This window comes from Pseudochaenichthys georgianus, chromosome 20 (genome assembly GCF_902827115.2).
Source record: "Pseudochaenichthys georgianus chromosome 20, fPseGeo1.2, whole genome shotgun sequence".
NCBI classification, from domain to species: domain Eukaryota; kingdom Metazoa; phylum Chordata; class Actinopteri; order Perciformes; family Channichthyidae; genus Pseudochaenichthys; species Pseudochaenichthys georgianus.
The window spans coordinates 7396541-7422375 of record NC_047522.1 but is presented as its reverse complement, the minus strand read 5'-3'; the positions used below and the strand labels follow the sequence as shown (position 1 = coordinate 7422375).

At 41.4% G+C, this 25835-nt stretch overlaps 1 protein-coding gene across 1 annotated transcript in view; it reads right to left on the bottom strand.

Annotated features, from left to right (window-relative positions):
- Positions 1-25835, bottom strand: part of pard3aa (par-3 family cell polarity regulator alpha, a) — a 295125-nt gene that overhangs the window by 188723 nt on the left and 80567 nt on the right. Inside the window, exons 5-6 of the mRNA XM_071206980.1 lie at positions 23320-23494; positions 232-422 (exon numbers count right to left, since the gene is read on the bottom strand). Of these exons, the coding sequence (XP_071063081.1) occupies positions 232-422; positions 23320-23494 (366 nt within the window). The remainder of the gene's footprint in view (positions 1-231; positions 423-23319; positions 23495-25835) is intronic.

The following is a 25835-nucleotide window of genomic DNA, read 5'->3' as shown; positions in this document are numbered from 1 at the left end:
GGAAGAAAGCAAGTTAAAAACAGAGAGACTGCTGGAGGTGGAAAGATGTCAGAGTACATCTCTCTGGCATTATATTTGATGCAGCCCCAGTATATCTGCAGGACTATAAAAAAAAGAACTTCTGGGAAATCATTTGTTTAAATTGGTATATAGTACTTTAAAGTGAAATATAGAATTCATGTTCTGTTGAGTTTTAATATACCCATGCCTTATTAACAAGATTTATGTTACCTTTCGTTCCAGACTGCCTGTGCCTGGGCCGGCGGTTACGTTTGGTTTGTGCTTGTGCTTTTGGAAACCAACCGTGGTGGACCATCGTGCTGGGTTCTTTCTGGACGGTTCCTCTGGACCAACCGGGACTTCGCCTGGAACTAGGTCAGCCAGAGAGGGATCACTGCTGCGACGGACATGGAGAGGCATGCCTGTGGAGGGGAGGGTGGAGTACAAGGAAGGTGGAAAGAAAAGGTAAGAGAATGTAAAATATAGAGGGCACAGTTAGGATAATAGAGTCACAGCAACACAACCACTTGCTGTTTTATTCACATATTGGGTAGATCACTTTCCACTACAGTGTTCCAACTGTGGCACATGTCTGGGCCCACAGTACTTTCTGGTAACCATAAGACCCCTAAAGTACATCAGCGACTACACTATACTGGATGTCCACTGAGACATGGGAAGTGGTGAATATAAATAGTTGTGTTACCATGTATGGTATATTGAACCTAAATGGAAACATTGTTGGCCTAGACATTAAGTCTGAGAGGTTTGCTTGGCTTGAGTCCTGCAATAGTGATATTAATATACTGCCTTATCATTTTAGCTGAAAAATGACTCAAACAGCTTTATAAAATGTAAATATGAGAGAAAAGTATATGAATAATTATCCAACCCCTTGCTCAGCCTGGCCATAAAAACAATTACAATCGTAATTGGAGCACCATTATTACTCATATGTCATGATCTGAATCTCAAGATAAGGGTCATTTTCACATACTGCACTTCTGAGTGGCAGTGGTTCTGGAAATTATCCTGGGATTGAAACAAGGTCTCACTACCAAAATGACCCAAGCCATCAAGCATCCAAAAGAAAGTGCTCAGGAAACACTTGCCCAAACTACAACTTCGTAATAAGGTTCTCACATGTAATCAAAGCTGCCAAAACAAGTAGAGGGAATGAAGTTACTCCACAGTCCACACTTCACACTCCTGCTAAAACATTCAGTGAGAAATCCTGTCTGTTACACCTTAAGTGTATCTGTGAGCTTGGGTATGAATCATCTGGATTTTCCCAGAAGACCATATGGATTTGTTTATGATGTTCGAACAGCCTGCACTTTACACCCATAATTATGCAAATAGTTGGGTAACCACCTGTCATCCGTCTGCGGATCATGGCAGAGAGCATATGCCGGTGCTAAGCTTCCATCTGATACACCAAAGACATGTCTTAGTGGTGGAAGCGTCGCATTTTAATCACGGCTTACGCTGTGTGCATATTTAATACTGTGACAAGACGAGGGAGATTTGAATGCAATTGAAAGTGTTTCTTACAACTGCCTGCAGGGTACACGGGAATGAAGAGATTATAATTATGTGACTGAAGCCTGATAAAAAGGGGATATCAACATATGTTTGCCACTGCCTTTATACTCCAGACTTCAATATTTTGTTAAACAATACTTTTTGGGAGAAATATCTCCACTGACCTATAATTTTTTTTTAAACAGCTAATACATTCTTCTGGGTGAACAGTCTCTGGAATAGAGTTGGCCACACCACTTGCTGACTTGTTGATGACACAATACATGTTTCTCTTTAAGATTTGAGGTAGTTTAAATATTGCAGGTCATTAAATTGAAACTGTGTGTTATAATTCCTTATTGTTGCCAGTTGTACTGCTTTGATAGTGTTTCAGGTTCACTTCTAAAACCCCTAGGATGGCTGAGTCCATTGGAAAATACTTTTGGGTCACCGTATGTCCAATTCACCACAGCCTCCTCCTCCCACTAGGTGCAGGATGATTGAATATGCAAATGGCTATATGACATCTCAAAACTTCTAGGAACTTTTCAAGTAGTAAAAAGTGTATTTCTCATGTAGGAGTCATCGCCGCAAGTGAAGTTACAGTACAGGTAGATTTTCAAACCACACTTTCACAGTCGCTTCACAACCCTGTGTTAGAAGTTTGATCTTCTTTCTACCCAAACCACTCTGCTGACAAAGTCCATGGCAACCAAACTCACCAGCAGCTTGCAATATGTATTGTTTGTCTCTGTTACAAATGTTTTTCATTTGCTTTGGCCGTTGTCTGTAGGTTTCATCAAAAAAGGTTTGGAATTGAGTAAAGAAATCCCAGCAGCAAGACGGCCAGTCATTGTGCGTTTACTCTTAAATTGGGTTGAAGATTCAATAATAGTTTAATAAACTTTGGCCCCTCTGAGTAACGGCTGGTTCACGGCCAGTTCAGGGCTCTAATGACGTTCGCCACAGACAACGGGGGTAATTACTTGCCCATGCTAATGGCATGACACACACACACACACACACACACACACACACACACACACACACACACACACACACACACACACACACACACACACACACACACACACACACACACACACACACACACACACACACACACACACACACACACACACACACACACACACACACACACACACACACACACACACACACACACACACACACACACACACACACACACACACACACACACACACACACACACACACACACACACACACACACACACACACCTCAAGGCTCAGCACTTACTGGACGTCTATATCTGGGTCTTTTGAAACCATGACAACATTGATCTTGCATTATGCAATGTGATTTTTTTTACCCATTGTTTGGGACTAACTATTTTATTCTCTAATTTAAAACCATGCTTGAACCAAACACCCACACTATCTGACTGCATGAAATATGCCTATAATATATGATGTAATGTTATATTTAAAAGATAATAGCTCATACCTTTAGGTTTTCTAATTTCATCAGATCCTCTCATTGTTCATGTTTTCCATTTTCAATTCCAAAACTGTCACATTGAGATACGCATGAGTGACATGTATAAAAGATTGACTTTGTGTGACCTTCTTTTCACTTTGAGTGTATGCGTACACGTTACCTAATCATGTCTGGATATGTTTTGATACCACTGGCATTTTAACATTGACAAGAATAGCTTTTTCCCATTAGTGAGGTCTTATCTTTAATAAAATGTTGATCCATAACAGGCACAAATCCTTACAGATTAACATATGATACGAGGGCTGTGAAGGAGTATGTGCTTGTTTGTGTGTACTCTGTTAGAAGGTCACTATATGAAGATTCTCTCCTTAATTTGTGATGGGATTATCCCAGCAGTCCGAAGGGTTTGGTTGGTCCCACGTTTAATAACCAGCGCTGCCACTTCAGACCGAGCCGGCCATCGATCCAGGCTGAAGATGGAGTGGGAGAGGGAGAGAGGGGGGGGTGGCTAATAAAACAAGGCCCTAATCCAGGCCCTGTAGTGAGGGATTATGGCCAGGGCGCAGGGTCATAGAGATGTACACACATTACAATTCACCACAGGGAGAGGTCAGACTCTCCAGGGGCTATTACCTCGTATTGCTTTGTCCTTTATTTATCTTTCACACTCACCTTGTTTGGAGGAGAAATATATTAGTTTCACAGAATTACCATGGATAAAGGCTCTGCTATATATTGACAGCATTTAAATCAATATCAAAGTCTTTTAATATTAGGAGAATATGAAATTCTAAATGCTGTAAGCTTACTCCAATTAAAGTGGACCTACGGTGTGTGCACAGCTACTGATTTTAACTTCTTAAATTGCCTCCAGCACAGTTTGATTGAATGGGAAGAAATACATGTTTAAAATGTGTAAGGGGACTTGCTTCAATTACAATAGTATGCCCACTTCACTGGCAGAAAGAACTAACATGAGCAATATAACAATATAAAAAAGGAATCAACTTCTTGATCAGAACCAGGTTTAGAACAGAAAACAGGATTCAATTTAAGGAATTCCAGGATGTTTCACTGCTCATCCAGCAGCACTGAGGACCAAACACTAGTGTCGACAACCACTGAGGATGATTTCAATACAGACCTGAAGGAAAATAGTTTCACACTCGTAGTCACAATGCAATAGATTATTGAATCATTTAGCAAGGGTTCCTCATGAAAGTCTTCTTAAGGGTATTGCACCCAATTCAATTCCATCTCTGCTGCTAGCCTGCTACTGCACTGAAACTGTACTTTGAAAAAAGTTCTTTTGCACAAAAAATACTTGCATTAATGTCAATTCATGTTCTGTGGACTATGTTTTTAAATATATTATTAACCAGCACTTATTAATAATATTACTTAGTTGTATACCCCGTTTATCTAGGCCCTTTTTGTATCTTGTTATATATGTCACACTGTGGGACTGCGGGAAACGGTATCTCGAGATGTCGGTATGTATAAACACATGTAGACATTTTGACAATAAAGCTGACTTTGACATTGAAAACCAAGATGTATAGATGTTCCAGATAAGGAATAAAAACAACATTCAAGATATCTTTTGTTTGTACAAATCCAAAGTAAACCTAAATAAAAGCAAACCCATTGGTGTGTTTGTCTAATTATGAGTAAAAAGGGTTTGTGTTGTTGCTCACTTTAAATAACGTAAATGTCAAACAAGTGTTTTGTCAGACAGAACATCAGGAAACGCCATCCTGTTCATGCAGCTCACTTTTCAAGATCAGCACTCATACAGCGCTGTTAGCTTAGAGCCCTTTGACATATTTTGTGTTGTTATAGTGTACCTGTAGATCTAGATGCTCTAGAAATGTTTTCCTTTTAGCTAATTTCAAGTGACATGCTTAACCTACATGTTTAACAGCCTGTTGTTAGAAGTAAAGAAGCCATTGGGATGGGTGGTACAACTTTACCAAAGTACATGGAAAGGTGTTCTGCCTTCTCAAGTCTTTATAGCTGGTTGCCTAAGATTAACTAGACAACAATCATTTCCGTAGTTTAAAGAATGGCGCATGGTGAGAACATGTCAAAAAGCCTAGTCTTCACACAAACATGTCTGTTAGTGGGCCATAAACAACATTGACCTGCTGTAGAGTTACATCAACCTCACTTCTCTTTCCCTTCAAGTGGCTCTAATAAAGCCGCAATATCAACTTCCTACTCAGTGGTCAAAGAGATGGAGGTCAGCGCTAATGTATTGGCTGTGGAAGTTTCCAATCACGGAAATGAGAGAGGGCCCTAACTATACAGTACCTGGAGAGAAAGAGTGGCTCTTCCCCCTGACTGGCTGCCAACTCAAGGTAATGGAGTTAATGCCTCAGCATACTGATAAGGTCGTAGAGAGGACAGACTGAGGAGGGACTTTGTATCTGTATGTATGCTTGTTCTCTTGTACCTCAAATTACCTTACACAGGGATAGAAACATTGTGAAAACCTTCCTGATCTCTACAAAGGACTCTTTTTTCTATATCATTTGTATTCTGATCAAAAAGTGACTGATGTATCTTGGACATTATTTAGTTAAAGTAAAAATCTGATGGTTATTTCATATTTCAACACAAGCTATGCTAGAAATAACTTCCTTTGTGTTCAAAAGCACAACATAATTCAAAGTTTAGAAGAAATATCAGTGCAACAACACTTAATTTCCTATGTGCCTAAATATGGATTAACCCATTAATCAGAACATGAAAGGGGGGTTTCAGGAAGAAAAGGAACACCGATATATTAGTGCATGACTACCGGAGTGAACATCGCAGATTCTATAATGTTTCCAAGGTCGGGAATGTTCCCATACAGCAGTGGTTCTCAAACATTTAGGGTTTCCCATTAATGTACCGGGCGCTACAATTGAATGTTCTACTGCAACAATCCCCATGCAAATACACAGTGTACCCGCGACTGTTACAATGAAGGCACGATAATCAGCTCACGGCATATAGGTGGGGTAAAGTGCTATTTTTACAGGTGGTGTGTGGACCTCACATACGGGGGTCCGGGGGCAAGCTCCCCCGGGAAGATGTATTTTTAAATATTGAAGTTAAAAGCATCAATCTGGTGCACTTTGAGAGCAACATGAAGAGATCTATGGATACCTCTCTCAACACCCATTTCAAACAGACCTGTTAACAGATTTACTTTTTCTTTATGGATATTTTACAAATCACCCTTTTAAACTTTATTCTTTTTTTACTGTCATATAGTATTTCATACCTGTTTTTCATTTATTCTCTTTTTTTTGTATAACTATAATGATCATATAAACGTGTGCCTCGGAAATAATTGTTTACATTAATGGTGACCAAAACGTTTGAGACCCACTGAGAGAGTCATTTAGTTCCCTGAGCCTCTCAGTCCGACAGGAGAGGACTCTCCTCCACTTTGTTGTTGAAAAAACTCCTTATATCTGTTAGCGTAGCTCGCTAGCATCAGAAGCTAACAACAACGATCTCCAGTACCGGTGCGCTCTCTCTCGCGCACACAAAATGGCTCGTTCCGCACACACACAGAGTCAAGCTTAAATGAAACACAGAGACCCAGACGTAATAGTACTGTATCATATTATTTTCGAATCAATTTTTCAAATTATGATCTTTTTTTTTTTTTTTATAACCATTTTTCCTCCTGGTCTCTCGCGCCCCCCTGGCATGCCTCTGCGCACCCCCCACTTTGAGAACCGCTGCCATACAGTAAGATGTGGGTGGGTGGTTACGGAATAAATAAAGCTGGGTCTTCACTAATATTAAATCAAAATAAGAGTACAGTCAGTATATGAACACAATCAGCCGAGGAGTGAGGGCTGTCTTGTGAATGAACTGGGTATTTTCTCTGGAGGCCCTCTGGCCCATTCGCAGAGTCCATGCTTTCACATTGAACTGATTTAAATATAAATGCCAAGCGACCATGGCTTCATGAAATGTCTAAAAGCAGTTTTTTTCCTGGGCTACTTTGAATACTTTAAGCCTGGGCCAGCTCAATGTCTGAATAAATTATGGCACTGAGCCATTTTAACTCTCCTCTCCAACCACTGACTACATATTGATGTCCCTTGTGTGCAGCAAAGGGGATTCTACTGAATACACCCTGACCTGAGTCATCCACGGGGGGACAAAAAAAACGTTTTTCCTGGGGAGAAAGACAGTTCTGAGGAGTGGGAACCATGACTGTGGAGAAGGAGATGAAAAATGTAGAAGATTTAAATAGGCCGCTGGTCAACCAGGGCGAAACAGGGTGGGAAACCCAACTTAGTGCTTCTGTGAAGTGTTCAGCAAACTGTAATCTGAAGATGTAATGTCAGATAATGAGATGGGACAAACTTTGAAAAAACTTCAACTGTTGACCTTTACCAAGAGCGGAAGATGAAATCAAATAGATGGATGGATGGAAAAGCACTTTAAAGCAAAGAGGCGCTTATGAAAACATAAACAGTGTGTGTGTGTGTGTGTGTGTGTGTGTGTGTGTGTGTGTGTGTGTGTGTGTGTGTGTGTGTGTGTGTGTGTGTGTGTGTGTGTGTGTGTGTGTGTGTGTGTGTGTGTGTGTGTGTGTGTGTGTGTGTGTGTGTGTGTGTGTGTCATGCCATTAGCATGGGCAAGTAACATGTAGCCGTTAGGCAAAGCGTGGTGGGGACTCCCTTCTGAGTCCACAAGGGCTTAACAAGGAGAGGTTCAAAGGTTGCAGTGGATGGTGTGTGTGTGTGTGTGCGGCCACCACCCCTCCTTCAGGGCTGGGGTCCACATCTGTGGGACAGCTTCAAGTGTGGAACAGGCCTCCCTGTCAGACAATGTCACCCGTTTCCTTACAATAAGCCGTATGTGAATAAATGGAGGCCAACGAACAACATATAGATGTATCTCAAAATGAACACAGTGGTATGTTGGCTATATTAAAACAATAAAGGAAACAATTAAGTCAAAGCATTTAGCAATATGACTGTTGAAATATTTACAAAGACTGCCCTTCCGTTTTGACCTGGCCAGCCTACATTTGAAACATGAATTGTGAAAGCTGACATACAGGACGCCCCTTATGGAAACATTAAACCAGCTGTGTGTGTGTGTGTGTGTGTGTGTGTGTGTGTGTGTGTGTGTGTGTGTGTGTGTGTGTGTGTGTGTGTGTGTGTGTGTGTGTGTGTGTGTGTGTGTGTGTGTGTGTGTGTGTGTGTGTGTGTGTGTGTGTGTGTGTGTGTGTGTGTGTGTGTGTGTGTGTGTGTGTGTGTGTGTGTGTGGGCCACATTAACATTATGGTTGCACTCAAAGGGCGAGTTGTAACTATATAAATATATAATATATATATAATGTATTATATTACATTATTGTCTCTGAATTGGATTATTATCGGATAGGATAATAACTTAGTAATTAACTACGTCTGAAAGCAGAAGTCCAGGGCAAATAATTGCAAGTCTCTTCAGTGCGCATGTCACAAAACGAGATGCATTGTGGGACATGTCGTGTACGGGCAACCTGCTTCTGTAAAGTGGCATGTAACGGAATAATAAACATATTATATTCTTTGCAAGCTCTTGCTGGCCACATGAAATGAAGTCGCAGGCCGGATTTGGCCCCCGGGCCTTGAGTTTGACACCCCTGCCCTAGGTTATATAATATCCAATACTATGTTTGTTACCGGAGCAACGCAAAACTGCAGGTTACAAAGGTGAAGTTCTTTACATGACAAAAGGATGCAAACTTGCCCAAAAGGACATACTCTGCACCTCTTTTGATGGTTGAAAGAACTAATGCATTTATGTGCCAGACAGGATTCCATGGATATCTCACGTTTCAAAATTAAATGTTTAAGACTTCGCAATTATAGTAATCTCATCAGTCTGCCGTTGCTTTATTTGGCATGAAGTGTCATATGAATGTGTAGTGGACTAGTGGTCCAAACAATAACATGTCTTATATGAACTGTAAATTGTGTATACATTGATGTTTCATTGGATTGCTTAACCATTAGGCACATAGACCTGCACCCACAAACTTGTATTCAGTTCCCTCCCCAATGACACGCTTCGTATGTCAATCATTTTAGTTCTGCTGTTGGGGATGATGTTCCCTCAAAGTCCCTGAGTCAAACACTACAGCAGGAGAGTGCGATATCCCCACAAGGTTGCTAAGTCAGCTGTCCTGTTTTCATTTTAAGCAAGAAATAAAGAGAGACAGAGACTGATGCTTTGCTCTTCTCCTCCTCACAAAAAGCCAATACAGACTATTTACTGGAGAGAAAGAGGAGAGGATGTCAGACTTCCTCGGGTCCTCAGAGGTGAGGCCTCCAGCAGCAGACACCTAGACACTTCAACAACAATAACACAAATGTGTGTCGATGTGCTTCTCTCAGACTGTTTCCCTAGACAATGAAGATTTCAGAGAGGAGGGGAGGAGTGGAGTTCACTCCCCAAATCAAAGCCGACTCATCTAGGTCGAGGCTCTGCTCATGCTGAGACTCCAGAGAGCAAGACAGCAAGTGTTTTTATGTTTGCATATCCACTGTTATGAATGAGTACAAACACATGCCATGAGAATTATTACTCCTTTATATACACATAGCAGCCACATTACTACGCCACAAAACCATCTCAAATTAGTCCAGACTCGTGGAGACTCCCCTCCACTCTCCGGCCCCCAGAGAGTTACTAATCAGCAAACCAAACAACCCAGAGACGGCCCAGAAACGGGTCCACAGCAGCACCTTCCATGTAAACACCATTTTGTGTGTTTTTCCATTAATGCCGGTCCGGAGGTACAGGCTCTCAGAGAAAAGAGGCCATAAATCTCACTCAGCCTGATATGTGTCCAAGTCGCTCATGATTAAAAACACCGCTTTGAAAATGTCATGAGCCAGCTAGGAGTGGTAAGCTAGAATCACTGCAAAAGCTAGCATGCTTGATACATTTTTGGGATTCAGTTTACTTGCCTTAAAAGCATTAGACTATACAGCAAATGACAAATACCTGAGAATTGCTGAGATAAATAAAGAGTTATTCCGGCCCTCTTCTCACCCAGGAAATGTCATATCAGTGTGGAAGTACTTCAACATCAGGGCTGAAATGAAACCTGCCTCTCTCTGCTTTAAAAAGCAAAGAAGCCACACTGAACAATTTAACTGATATGGCATAGAGTGGTGCTTCTGAGTGTCCAATAGTTTTATGAATGACGTTGCCACCCAGAATAAATCATAAAAACAATTGGAGAGGAAAGGCTGAACACAAATCTCCAACATGTTGACCATCAGTAGCTACAATACAAAACTTATTACAACAGTATATTTATCTATAACTGTAAAATGCTTTGAGTACATATGCACTAGTGGTGAGAGTACTTTAAATAGTTAGAGTTGCACTCATATCAAATTGTCAGACTCATGCAATGTGAACATAACTACAGTAATGAAGAGACATTACTACAAGTGAAACAGAGACTTACTGATAAGACTAGCAACTCCACCCTTTGCACAATCAGCTTTTACACTAGGTTATTTTTCACATTGGGAACCTGCGTTTGCAGAGAAGCTGCACAACGACTTTGTGGCATGAGAGTTGCTTCGTCCACATTTAAATATGTCTGCATTGTCACCAATGTAATTGTCACAGGCAGCCGATGTGTGACCACAAACTGGAGGCTGATGAGTGAGTGAACACATGTGAGTCTCTGGCAGGTCAGACAGCATATGATGCATGGGGCTCATTCCACCGCAGTTTCCAGACAGCACGTTCACAGAATCCATATCGCAAACATTTCAGCCACGAGAATAACTTCTTCTGATCAAAAACGGCCTCACTTCCGCAGCCTTTTTTTAGCAAAGATGACAGAAATGTAAACGTTCTCAAGACTCCCTGACTTGTTGCAGTCTATTATGATTTATTTCTGAAAACATAAAGTTATTTGGTGTGTTAGATGAGAGGAGTGCTGCTTGAGGAGCGATAAGGGCACTTGTTGTGTGAGGGCAGTGTGGTGCAATCGACATCTCTGGTTAAAAAAGCCTGCTTGGAGCATTGACTGGGCACATATGCTAATCGTAAAACAGCTCACACACTCATCTATTTCTGCTCAGATACACACACACGCGCACACACACACACACACACACACACATAAACAGCATGTATGAGAGAGAAGTTTAAATGCAACAAGTCAAAGCATATCAGAGAGGCGTACTTTCCATAACACAGAGCAGAGCAACAAAGGCAAAAACATCAGAAAAGATCTCAGAAACTCCATGCAGCTCTGTGTGAAGAACTTTTTTGTGGACTGTTTTACAAAAAATGAATCCAGGATGCCAGAAAACAGATGGTATTATGATGTGCAGACTGTTTTGGATATGCATCACTCTGATCAGTCACGGAGTATTATGAAAAGCACATGAGGTTTTCATAGAGACTCGAGACAGGGGACAATGAGACGGAAGCATGGGGTTTGAGAATCTAGCTTTTGATGTGAAGTGCCCTTCGCAGGAATAACACAGGTGGCATAGTGGTTAAGGAAACTTTTCCTTAGTCTCACCGATATTAAATAGTATTTTCCACAAAAAGTCACAGGGTGGCACAGCTTTCAAAGGTGCTTTATGTAGTACTTTAACATCAAAAAAGTATTATACAGTGACAGTCAGTCCATGCTGCTTTTCACAGAGCATTATCTGGATTGTATGCTATCAAAAGGAGATGTTAAAAAAGGACAGGAGTGATGGTCTTCCAATGCAAGCATAAGTTTCCAGAGTGTATTGCAGTTGTGGATGAAAGCAGTGAAAGGCCTTACCAAGGTCCAAAGATTCAATTGTTCAGTCATGGCACAACCTGACCCCAAAATACGATGTATAAATGATGAAATGTCCAAGTAACTTTTCAGCAAATGTCATAGCACTTGATGTACTGAAGCCCTCTGCACTCATGAGCTGAAAAGTATGATTTTCTTTCGAAAAGTTTCTTCTTTTGTCAGGACAGGACACACATATTTCTATTTAAAAAAACTATTGAAGATTGCATAAGGCTCTCTCAAATGGTACCGTCATGCTAAGAAAAAAGGTGTCTAACTTTTCCGTTTTATGACCGATATCATTTCTAGTCTTTGGCTTTTTTATTTATCTTGAACCTCCAAACATAACATACAGGCCAAATACGAAGTTCAAAGTGTCACACCCCAAGTGTAGGAGTATCTATTGTAAGCAGTATTCCTTGAGTGGGTAACATATTGCTAGATAAAGATTTTGAAGGAGAAATTATAAAATATGTTGGCATTGAACTTTTGACTGAATATATTGATACTGCCAGTTATAATGAGCATTACCTGGATCACTGTTTACTAGTCTATCATATACACTAGGGATGGGCATCTTTGATGGTGGTGGGGGCCACATCATTGATGTTCTGGCCACCAGGGGGCCGCAGATTCACTTGGAACACACGCACACAAAAATGTCATGTGTTGTATGTAATTATTAACAAATATACTAAGTCTGACATCTTCAATGACATTTTACAATCAAAGGGAACATCCCCAAAAAATGGGAACATCCTCTAATAAGCTCACTAAACAAATATCAGTTCACAGAAATGTTATTTCATTTTTACAAGTGGCATGTTTGTATTGAACAGGTTATTAAACAGTGGAATACAATTATTTTTAAACTATTGGAAAGCACGGAAAATGTGTGTGTATTGAGATTAACCATTAGATGACATACACATTAAGTCATGAACACTAACCCAGACATTAGTTGTCTAACTTGAACCTAAAACACTTGTAGCCAGTCTCTGCATTCCCCTTATTCGACACCTGTCAGACCGCACTCTGCTGTTCCTCAGCGCCACTCCCCCTCCCTCCCGCTGAAATTATGAATGAAAAGTGTAGTAATCATAGATAACACGGCAGGGTCCGTGACAGTTTGTTTTCATCTGATTTCAAATAAACAAAGTCTTGGTTTTAAGAATATTAAACTTGTTTCGCCAAATTCAGATGATAAATACAACTTGTAAGCTTGTAAAGGCATAATTAATTACAAGAGGCAACTTAACGTCACAGTAGGCATAACAACAGCCGGTGTTTCTTGTGAGGGTTTCCCCGGGAAACAAACACAATACACACAAATGCGTCACAGATTATTTTGCGGTATTTGAAATCGCGACGTAACTAGGAGTCTAGTGGACGGTATCAGTAGGCTACTACAAGTTATTAATTACGTTGTTTATAAATTAATCTGAGGGCCGCAAAAAGAGGAGGTGGGGGCCGCATGCGGCACCTTCCGCCGCCATTTGCCCATCCCTGATATACACTGAACAAAAATATAAATGCAACACTTTTGTTTTTGCTTCCATTTTTCATGAGATGAACTCAAAGATCTAAAACATTTTCTATATACACAAAATAACCATTTCTCTCAAATATTGTTCACAAATCTGAAAAAATCTGTGATAGTGAGCACTTCTCCTTTGCCGAGATAATCCATCCCACCTCACAGGTGTGGCATATCAAGATGCTGATTAGACCGCATGATTATTGCACAGGTGTGCCTTAGGCTGGCCACAATAAAAGGCCACTCTAAAATGTTCAGTTTTATCACACAGCACAATGCCGCAGATGTCGCAAGTTTTGAGGGAGCGTGCAATTGGCATGCTGACAGCAGGAATGTCCACCAGAGCTGTTGCCCGTGAATTGAATGTTCATTTCTCTACCATAAGCCGTCTCCAAAGGCATTTCAGAGAATTTGGCAGTACATCCAACCGGCCTCACAACCGCAAACCACATGTAACCACACCAGCCCAGGACCTCCACATCCAGCATGTTCACCTCCAAGATCGTCTGAGACCAGCCACTCGGACAGCTGCTGCAACAATCGGTTTGCATAACCAAAGAATGTCTGCACAAACTGCTCATCTGCATGCTCGTCGTCCTCATCGGGGTCTCGACCTGACTCCGGTTCGTCGTCGTAACCGACTTGAGTGGGCAAATGCTCACATTCGATGGCGTCTGGCACGTTGGAGAGGTGTTCTCTTCACGGATGAATCCCGGTTTTCACTGTTCAGGGCAGATGGCAGACAGCGTGTGTGGCGTCGTGTGGGTGAGCGGTGTTCTGATGTCCATGTTGTGAATCGAGTGGCCCACGGTGGTGGTGGGGTTATGGTATGGGCAGGCGTATGTTATGGACGACGAACACAGGTGCATTTTATTGATGGCATTGTGAATGCACAGAGATACCGTGACGAGATCCAGAGGCCCATTGTTGTGCCATTCATCCACCACCATCACCTCATGTTGCAGCATGATAATGCACGGCCCCATGTTGCAAGGATCTGTACACAATTCCTGGAGGCTGAAAACATCCCAGTTCTTGCATGGCCAGCATACTCACCGGACATGTCACCCATTGAGCATGTTTGGGATGCTCTGGATCGGCGTATACGACAGCGTGTTCCAGTTCCTGCCAATATCCAGCAACTTCGCACAGCCATTGAACAAATTTCAGTCACACAGTTTATAAATAATTACCATTATACGTTTTGTCCTTTCCATTGTGAATTTCTATATACTTGCTGCTAATGTTGATTTTATTATTATGTTATATTATTATAATTGTATTATGTCTGTCTTTTAAATATATTTGTTTAACTTGTGTAATGCTTGAAAACACTGCTGCTAGGACAACATCATTTCCCAATGTGGGGGAAAAAAAGTATCTATCTATCTTTCAAAAAAGTACATTTTCTTGAAACTCATTTTTTTTAAGTAAACTACATCCTGACAGGATATCCTCTATTCACACCAAGCCTTCTAAAAGAAGAGATGTATCTTATCCTCTACAGAATTTAAACTGCTAGCAGGATTGTAACAGCGATATCAGTTTCAAGGAACTAGAGTTTTTCTGAATCAAGAACTTTCCAGCAAGGTGTGACGTTGCTGACAGCACACCCTGAAAACAGTCTCCATTTGAAGAGTGGATCATGTCATCACCTTGCCATAAAAAGAGGGGGCACAAAGATTTAAGCTGGTGACCCACTGATCTGCAGTCAAATGCTCGAGCACTGAGCTGTACTTCCCGACACTATTCCCAAGCCTCACTAGGGGATATACTTTGAGTCCGTTGGTTGTGGTTGGGTTTGATCTCTGTTACTTGACTAAATTACACATGACAAAGACAATTTGGGGCAGCAGGCTTTAGGAAGTGGTCAGGAAATTCAACCCCTCCTGTCAAACTGCATCTGCTACAATAAGAAACCCAAAACCAAAGCAGCTCTAGGTTGTTTTTCTGAAACTGTACATGTATAAGTTATGGTAGTGTGTTCAAAATGAAAGAAGAGCTTCTTTATGAAAATCAATTAAGTGCTATTTGTAATACTAATGTGAGGACATGACAGAAGAAAAAAGACAGACTTCTCCTAAAGATTTGATTATTAGCCAGTGCAGTGGTGACTTTTGTCAGATTTTCTTTTTGTATTCATGTGTTTCTGCTGCTTCCTGCAGAGGGATACAAGCATCTCAACACATATGAATGATTATAGGTTAAATCCAAACAAAAAATAAGGAGTAGCTTATATTCAGGCATTCCAGACCCAGAACCTCGGTCAAATGTGGTTTATAAACATTTGCATAGCTAGCATAAAGGAAGCCTGTCCAGTAGTTTCTGCACAATGTCAAATGAATTTGCCCGTAACGTTCAAATGGCTGACAGAAACCATTCCATGAGCAAAAACAATAAATCAAGCCAAGTATGCGAAAATGTTTTGCTTTGATCAAAGCTGTGATTGTGAGCCAAAGAAAGCACTCTGAAACTGATCATGCTTGCGGGAAGATGGGAATGGGGTAGGGAGTGTTCTGGGATTCTCACAGAGCTTTGAGGGTGATTGTATCTTGAGGATCCGATGGAAAACAGGAGGAAGGAGGGTAGGGGGATGAGAGACATTCTTGAGTAGCTGTTGCTAAGATAATGCATGTTCATCTTCCACCCCACTCTTGCATAAGCAAGCTTTTGTAAATCATTATATCGAATCTAAATGTATTGGTGTGTGCGGTACTTTTAGTTTATCTATCACACCCAGTGAGATCATTTGAAATGATAACAGTGTAAATTAACTTGTTTCAATTGTCTTTTTTAAGTTAATATTATGGTAATTGTAAAGTGTAATGTAGGCCATAGTTTTGTAGACTCGTATGAATTTGTGAACACATCCCTGTTAGCCTGCATTAGGTGTGTGTGTAAGCCTACAGTATGTGTGTTTCCAGCCACATGTGGCTGCCTGCATGTGGCTGCACATGCCCCTGAGTGCTTCTCTCACATGTGCTTTGAAGCAGACAAACTTCACAGGTGACCTCCCAGTGGAAGACAATGAAACAGATGGGTGCAGGAGCAAAAGATGGCGGGGGCCTCCTACAAAGGGACTAATGAACAGGGTGGAGGAGTCGAGGGGTTGTTTTCAGGTCCACTGGGATGAAGAGTCTGGACACAAAGAGATGCTAAACACTCCCAACGCTTTGTGGACTTATCGTTGTGAGACCAGGAGGCATTGCCCTTGGCCAATTTGACCCCCTTTTGACATGTCATACACAATGTAAAAGAACCACAGAGGTGCTCACCGACTAATGAGAGACACAGAGAAGATGAGACATAAATTAAAGTTTAAAACAATTTCATCTTTAGTATCTGTACATGTATATGTATAGTATAGAGGTATAATCATTTTAAATGACTGCAAGTTATTAAACTGTTGTTCTTATTTTGTCACTTAGCAACACAAGTGCAGTGTGACATTTTCCGTTTTCACAATGTCAGAAAACAGAACTGTAGGCATCTGCACGGACAAGATGAAGAAAGGTTGGATCACTGTCAATTCTGCAATCAAATGTCCTGCTAACACCTCCAGTCTCTGCAAAGTTTCATCCCCAAGATTATCACTAAAAGCAGTGCCATCGTGAACAGGATTTATGTCAACTCTATAAATATGTTAGCATGTACATACTAGTGGATACACAAGCTGTACATTAAGAGTTCTCTGAGAAAAATAGGAGTGGAAGAGAATGCCGTATCTCAAACGGTGACAGGCAGACACATAATTCCTGATAAATGTCCCTCTGCTGAGTGTCTGAGATGACACCAGAGTCAGTGCAAACAAACAAGGGCTCTTTTCCCATGCTCCCCGTCATGGGGTTACGGCCAACCACCATTTGAGTCTATTTCCGCATGTCAGGAAGTGCAAATGACTTTGTTTTCCAATCAAGACTTCCCTGCTCCTGTGTTGCTTTAAGTGTGACACGAGAGACCTGCAGAACAGATCTCAGCCCAGCTCAGGATGTAATAAAGCAGTCATAAAACTCACATACACACCATCTCTTTCACACACAAACACACACACACACACCGGCTCCACATGATTCAGCTGTCTAGCTATGGCTTTATTGGGATCCTGGCAGAAGTAATAATAGGAATAGTACTGGTAGCACATTCCCAGCGGTGCTGAGTGGAGACTTTTACCACTCCAAGCACTTCACACCTCATTACCAAAACACTGTATTTGCCGTTTAACAGTACCAGCCGTTGTAATAATTAGCTATAATAAGCCCTGGATGTTATTATGATAGCATGAGTGTTTTTATGACTTATATTGCCAGTGACTTTGAACTGAACCCCCACTCCACATCAGTTTAAAGACCCACCCTGGGCACTCCCCCTCTCTCCCGCTACAATACGTGAGTATGATTAAGAGTTGACATAACTAATAGCCTCTCCACTAACTCAGGTAGAGGAAGGCAGTTCAGAGTCTCATGAGGGCCAGTGGGTTTAAAAGTGCTTTCAGATTTGCTAAATATGAGCTTGCTATCCCAACATCTTCACTGCTGAGTGTGTGCTCAACACTGAGGCTACTTTGAGAGGTGTGATGCACAGTTGAAGTGGATCGTTGTGGAGCTGAGAGTTGAGAGCTCAGTAGATCTATTGACATGTTTCAACAGCGTGTTATGGCTGTGCTCGACTGGACTCGACAGACTTTCGGTACCAGCCCCCGCATTGTAGCCTGGGTGATCAGCTTTTTCACTGTACTGACGGCATTAGAAATTGCCATGTGAAAGGGAAACTTGCTGAACTCTTTAATTGACAATAAAACCGAAGAACCTGTGCATTTCCTCATTTGTAGGCCATGGTGTAAGCTCAGCTGGCTCAAAAAAAGCTTTAACAAAAGCAGTACAGGGCACAACTTGGGCCTCGTTTACTGTACTGCACATTAAGGCTTCAATTGTTGTATCAAAGTGATGACTTTTCCAAATATTCCATGAACTTTAGGGGTAAGACAGAAAAGAGACGGATTGAGCTGATGTCAGATGGGTTCACCATCAGACAGAACCAATCTGCCAACGTTATCAACTGTGCAAGTCTTCAGATATCGACACCCTTAGATCACACTGCATCACCTGCTCACTGCTGAAGTGAGACATTGAAGAGGTAGTTCAGTACCAGAGAGAGTTATAGAGAGGGCAGATGAGAATGATAAGTATCAGTGCCTCCTATCAGACTTAGCTGCATGTGCTTTCAAACCTAAACTTGGTAGTTTATCTATAATTGACAATCACTGCCTTTGGAAGTCACCCAAACCCATGGGAAATCCCGGGAGGGAAAGGGCAGTCCACTTTTCATGCCTTAAATCTAAGATTAAGAGATTTTTTTAAAAAGCCAAAGGAATACTCACATACAATATCACTGACATTAATTATTGTGCTTACAAGAACGAATGTCTTCATTGAGCAGCATTGTGTATTTCAAATGTTTGGTGAGGCAGTCTTGCAAACTAACATGCAGGTACAATGTACAGTTATGTCGTGTCCTGTGATTGCGTCACTGTGCCTCTCCTGTAGTGACTTTGATATGGCCTTGGCTGGCAGCAAGGAGGCTCCTCAGTGGCAGACCACTAAGCCAAATTGATTAGATGAAGGCCCTCCTCTTCAAAGGTGTCCACACTCTCCCCCCCACAGGCAATCTCTCTAATGGCCCGCCAGCAACCCTGTCACCGAAGGCTTCAAGGACCAGCAGCGAATCAGGGACTGGAATGGACTACTCATCACAATTTTCTTGTGTTTGTTTTAGGTAAAGGTGAGCATCCCTGGGTATTTAAATGTGAAAGTAGTCATAGAGAAACTCTTTAAATAACAAGTTGTATGTAGATAGTCAAGTTTGATTCGTTCATCAGTGGGGAGTCAATCATGTAAGTATCATTGCAATCACTCTGTAAAGCCACTTCACATCAATGTCAGTGTGTTTTTAACCTCTGTCAATAGCACTTGAGCTTCTCCCATGTTCTGATTGTGTACACTGAGCAATTGCCATTGAGCGGATAAAAACCTAAAAATAACCCCCAACAGGGAAAGACTAATCAAATAAAAGTAGTCTATGAAAGTCAAGTTCAAGGAAGACACACCAATGCCAGAGTGAATGCCAAAAACTGTGTTTCTGTGAACTGTTTGGGGATATATGTTGGGTTTTACACATGATGTCATCAAAAGCTCTACTTTTAGCTATACTTACTAAATCCAAAAGTCACAGCTACTTCACACCACGATTGACATATGTTTTAAGGTATTTCTGCACTTTGCATGAAAACAACCAAGTTCATCAGTCTGTCAGTCTGTCTGAACATGTGCAGTACTTATCCCCATTTTTTAGGTTAGGGTTACTCTGTACATTCCTCTAAATCAATTACCACATAAACACCAGAGATCAGTTTCATTTGTTTCTCTGTGAGTCTCAATGTGGGAGACTTCCTAGTGGACACTATTATGGACATCAAATCATTTCAGCCGTATTACAACGTTTTGTTTCTGTCACCCACAGGCCTGTGTCCATACTTGAGAGACTTTAAGAAACACAATCTGAATGCCAGTAATACAAAGTCAAGGCTGGGTCAAATTGTAGGACCCCTATACAACTATTTGAGCAACAAAGAGCAGTACATTCCATTGTAAAGCTGCAAACATCATTAAGAGCCATTGTTAATTTAAAGTTTCAGAACATTTCTCTGACTTGAACGATTATAATTTAGTTGTGAGTAGAGGCAGAGGCAGCTCAGGCGTCTAACGTATAATTACGTGGAAATTACATTCATTATTGTAATTTACATCTCATTTCCAATCCAATTATTAGCAGTTTGACCTGCACGGCACATGTTAGCATGTACATCTAAAATGGGCTCCCAAGATGAAGGTAAAGGAGGGGTGGAGGACAGGAAGAAAGCAATAGGGTGAATTTGGGACTTTGGGAGTTGTAGCAGGGGGAAAAACAATCAATATGGCTCTAAAAGATGATGATTTTAAATAGGCATAATTATCTGCCTCAGAGCACAGCTGCCAAGGGCGCCGCTGCAACACTTTGATGTCTGATATGCAATACTGCTGCCAGTAATTTGCTCATCTGCATCTCTGGAGGGACTGTGGCCTGTCTGTCTTGTTCATCTGCCTGATAATGTGTTGCCAGTCAGTCTGTTGGTCTGTCCGGCTGTCTCTCCATCTTTAAAACTGTTATTCACTACACACGTATACATCTTCTCATGAACATTTCGAGAGGGGTGGAACTAGGAACTTTTAAGTGGGAAAGAGTCTCCAAAGAACAAACATATCCAGTAAACAATGCAATCCCTCTTGTATCTTGTTGATAATACTGCACTTATGTAAGCTACCACAAATCAAAACAGATTGTTGGCCCCTGACTGCCTGATCAGCTGTAGGTCTAGCTCTCTTTCCTAACAATCTTCTTCACTGTTATTTTCTCGGAAATTGCTATGGACATACCCATCACCGTGAGAGACGCAGTGTGTAGGAAGCAATAAGTTCTTTTGTTTTACTGCAATCTCGTCATTATATTTCTTGAATGCAAAACCTACAATTTGCAGGGCATGCACGGTACAGGCTTGAATTGTGTGTTTGTGGGTAAGACATCGTTTTCAAAAGCTCTCTATTGTGGTATCAAACGAAATATTGAACTTTAACTTACTTATTTTAATAATTATATGATCAATTAATAAAATAAATATGTTGGCTTTTGTTACATGCTACATAACCAAAAATAACCAAATAGTCATTTCTCCAGTTAATTATTTGTTGCCGTTTCTGTATAAATGAACTTTCTGCCAAGCCCTGCGGTTTCATTGCAAGTTGTGATCTTACTGTATATCTTCATAAATGGGTTCAATTGAACATATGCTGACTTTGTACAAGAAGCTGGCACAGTTAAAGGTGGGGCAGGTAATGTTGGAGAAACCAGCTCGAGTGCGCTAGAATTTGAAAATACACAGCCGTAAAAAATCTGCCACGTCCTTACAGAGCCCCTCCGCCAACACACACGAATGTGCACATGACCAATGAGGGCACGAGATAAGTCTGTGCACAGATGGAAGGCTGACAGGCAGGTAGGCCATCCAGTTATTTTAGAAGGGCGGGCTAAAATGATTGGTCGTGCTTTTTACAGTACGACGGCTTCACAGGTCTCACTGAAAAATCTATTAGAAAGCTGCAGCTGATTCAGAACGCCGCTGCTCGAGTCCTCACTAACACTAAGAAAGTGGATCACATCACTCCTGTTCTGAAGTCTTTACACTGGCTTCCTGTGTGTCAAAGAATAGATTTCAAAATACTGCTGCTGGTTTATAAAGCACTGAATGGTTTAGGCCCAAAATACATTTCTGATCTTCTGCTAAATTATGAACCATCCAGATCTCTCAGGTCTTCAGGGACTGGTCAGCTTTCTGTCCCCAGAGTCAGAACTAAACATGGAAAAGCAGCGTTTAGTTACTATGCTCCAAATATCTGGAACAAACTCCCAGAAACCTGCAGGTCCGCTACAACTCTGACTACTTTTAAATCCAGGCTGAAGACTTATCTTTTTGTTGCTGCTTTTAATTGAAACTGAGCCGTTGTGTTCATCAGTAAAGTGGAACTTCTGTGTGAACTATTCATATCTTAAACTGCACTGTAACTTTTTATTCATGTACTTTTTATTCATGTATTTTTTCTTTTAATGTTGCTTTTATTATCTTTTACTGTTTTTAAATGCCTTTGTCTGAATGTCTTTCATTTTTGTAAAGCACCTTGAATTGCCTTGTGTTGAAAGGTACTATATAAATAAACTTGCCTTGCCTTCCACAGATGACATGTTTTAATGGATTTTTTGTCAAAGCACTCAAGATATTCATTGCTATCGGGATGTTAATATAACAAAAAGTGTATCTTGAGCAGGTTTCTCAAACTTACCTACCCCACCTTTAAGTCCCTTTGAAATCTGTTCTGATTGATTTGGATGTTGGCGTTCCGACACATTTTAGGGTTGCACTGCATGTATGAAAGGGACTTTAGAAATGATTCAGCTATGCAACATCTTTGTCTGTGTGAGCGATGAAAGACACTTGCATATCTCCCAGGAAACCAAGTCAATGCTTCCCATTTAACCAAACTGTCTCTCACACTGAGCAACTGGTTGACTTTCAGAGTGCCCCATTGTCATGAACAATTTGTGTGTGTGTGTGTGTGTGTGTGTGTGTGTGTGTGTGTGTGTGTGTGTGTGTGTGTGTGTGTGTGTGTGTGTGTGTGTGTGTGTGTGTGTGTGTGTGTGTGTGTGTGTGTGTGTGTGTGTGTGTGTGTGTGTGTGTGTGTGTGTGTGTGTGTGTGTGTGTGTGTGTGTGTGTGTGTGTGTGTGTGTGTGTGTGTGTGTGTGTGTCCACCTTGCTCTGGCATGTGTGCTTTTGCTCATGCATGACTGAGTACCGAAAGGTGTCTCAATTCCTTCCGTTGTGTCGGCCTCTACCTGTCTATCCAAATGGGTACACTGCCATTCCACGGACACACTGCCCAGTATTGACAAACACTTGACTCCACACAACACCTGAAGCATGTCAAGTAAAAATGACGTTTGCCAGTGTTGTAAAGTTGACTTTGTTTTGATTTTAGTGCTGCTCTCAGGTCCCCAAGTCCAATTACAAGCAAGGCAAAGCTCACAAACATGCGTTTTGGTTACATGTAATCTCTGTCTCAATAATATAACTTTACCCAACTTTAATCAAATGTTATGTTTAGATTTAGCTTCTCCCAAGTTTCATAAACGTGTCACTTAACTTTCAGCGTTCCATTTTGAATTCCTGCTGGTTGCTTACATTACGTATTACCTCGCTCATTCTTTATTAATTTGGGTTTTTGATATTTACAATTTGACCATGTTATAGAGCCAAGTTATTATTCTTGTGCTCTGTACCATTCAGATGTACGTGATATTAATACTTGTATGGGACTTACTGGATCGCAGAGCGGACGGGGTGACCTCGATCTCACTGGTGGTTTGGTAGGGCTGAAAGACCGACGCCGAACTCATGCCACTGACGAAGGGTTCGGGACTCTGCGTACCGGTGGAGCTGGCACTGGTACCATCCCCTCCATTGTGAGGATCCTGCTCTTCATATACAGCTACCAGCTGGACAAAGAGGAAAAAACATGTTTGCTTGTGAATATTTAAACAGAGACACATAAATGTTATCAATCTTCATTAGAAGTAAATATGGGTTTGTATGAGGTATGTGTCCATACATGAATGGATGAGTGTTGTAGGTTTTGCAATTTCACATTCAGGCAACCAGCCCCAGCCCAAATTACTCTATCATGCTGTAAGTCGTGTAGCAACTTTCTCTTTCTCTACAGTCTAATCTTGCAGCATCTGCAGTCATGTAGCACTGTGTGTTCCGGATTGCCAGGTTTGGCTCCCAAAGCGAGCAGCTGCTCCATTCCGACAAAGGTGATACGTTGCCACGTTTCACCGGGCCAGATAGGGAGAACTCCCTACAGCATCCCGTAATGAACAGAGTCTAACACACGGCTCATCCACACAGCCAACTCCCCCACTTAACAAGAGGGCAAGGGAGAGACGGCAGCTTGGATTAGGGTTGTGTGAGAAACAGTAGACTCTTTTTCAGTGGGATAAAGAAAAGTAGTATACATCAGACATTGCTGATTGACTATATGTGAGTCAAGGCTTATTCTTATGCTCCTGTGACATACAGAGAAAAAGGGGGGGGGGGGGGGGGGGGGGGGACAATGAAACCACAACACCTAGAGTGCCAAGTGGTTTTCATTGCCAGCACAACCTGTTACTAAACCTCTCACAAGAAGATGAACCTCTTATTCCATCCAGACAGCGCGATCATTCGGCAGCAGCCTGATACACAACATGCTACACAGAACAATAGTACGTGTAATACAGACTTGAGATGGGCTCCTTTTTATGTCTTTGTGTTACCTGCAAATCTGTGTAATGAAAGGCCATGGATGTGGAGAGAGAAACCAACAAAGAAAGCATTAGTCGCCGCTGGGAGCAAACAGCTTTCGTATATTCCGCATCGTATTTGTCTGAAGATAAAAATAGCACAAGTGTTTTTCCATGTATTTGCTGTTTTTCATCACCCAGACGCAGGGAAATCTGCATATAAACAAGTTTAGAAGCCCCTGCTCCTCTATTTGATTTCATTCATATGCAGAAGATGATGCGTACAGTGTGTATGTGTTGGTGTAGAAGCGTCTGAATTGATGCCTTTCTGTGAGGATGCCCATGTGGTTTACTGATGCCGTAATTCACAGCAACATCTCTCATGCTGGCTTTGCACAATTAAAGCAAACATTTTTCTTAAAGATGTTTCCTGGGATCTTAGTGTCGTCTCCGAGAAGTACTTTATCAGTAAAGGCTTTCTTCCATTTCACTCTAATCCGGTTCCATTACGATCTTGAAATGACATTCCTCAGGTTGTAAGGGTTTGTCGCAAATTTGCTCAGTGCACCAGAGAGGCAATCGGAGAGAAAAGAGATCTGGTGCTACAAAACGAGAAGGCCTTGATATTAGAAATCAGACAGCTGAGGAGGTAATTTGCTGAAGGTTTGCTTGTTTGCAAATGTATAAATTCACATCTTAAGGCATTAAAGACACTTTGATGTATGTATACTTATATTGGGTAATCTGTCTTATTACCATCTTATATTTTGATATGTAACAAGATGTTAAAACTAATTCCAGGAGGTGAAGATTTTGTGTATGCGTTTGAAGGATGAAATAATGTTTTCGCTGGGAAATGTTGTGATACGGATTAAAGGAACAGCTATTTGAAGATGAGGTGGCGGCTGTGAACACAGACGAGAGTGAAGGGTTGTCCCCAGAGGTATTTATGCTACCCGAATGCGTGTGTCAGCCAATGAATCATTAGTGACAAAGTAATCAGGCCTCCCATTCATATGTTGCTGGGAGTATTTAGCAACCTGACAAGCCCCCTGCCTGCCAGCTGCCCATTTAGAGAAGTGGTGAATACTGTTGTTGGTGTCGCGGCGAAGTGTGATTCATTTTTAAATACATTCAAAATCCCTCTAATTAGGTCCACTTCGCTATGCCTTGGATCCTTTCACCAGACTCTGCAGAGTACTCTGTTGGTATCCGACATGTACAGCTAAACTCATTCACACACATCATAATCAAAGGAGTCTGCATTTATCCCGTATCCAATATTTATGTGCTCTTGAAACCCCTAAATCCAGGGAGAGAGATGAAAAAGGTCGTACTGCATCATGTTGTGTCTGTTCTTGATCTGTTCGCCTAGCGTTTACCTGACATGCGGGTTCAATGAATCCCTAATGAAAGCCTTCAACAAAATAGTATGGTAGCATTTAATTAAAAAAGTTTTGCATGCTAATTTGAACTATTATCTAGAGAGATATGGGCACCGTGTTACCATAATCCAATCATTTTTAAATCAAATCTTTAGCACTGATGCATATCA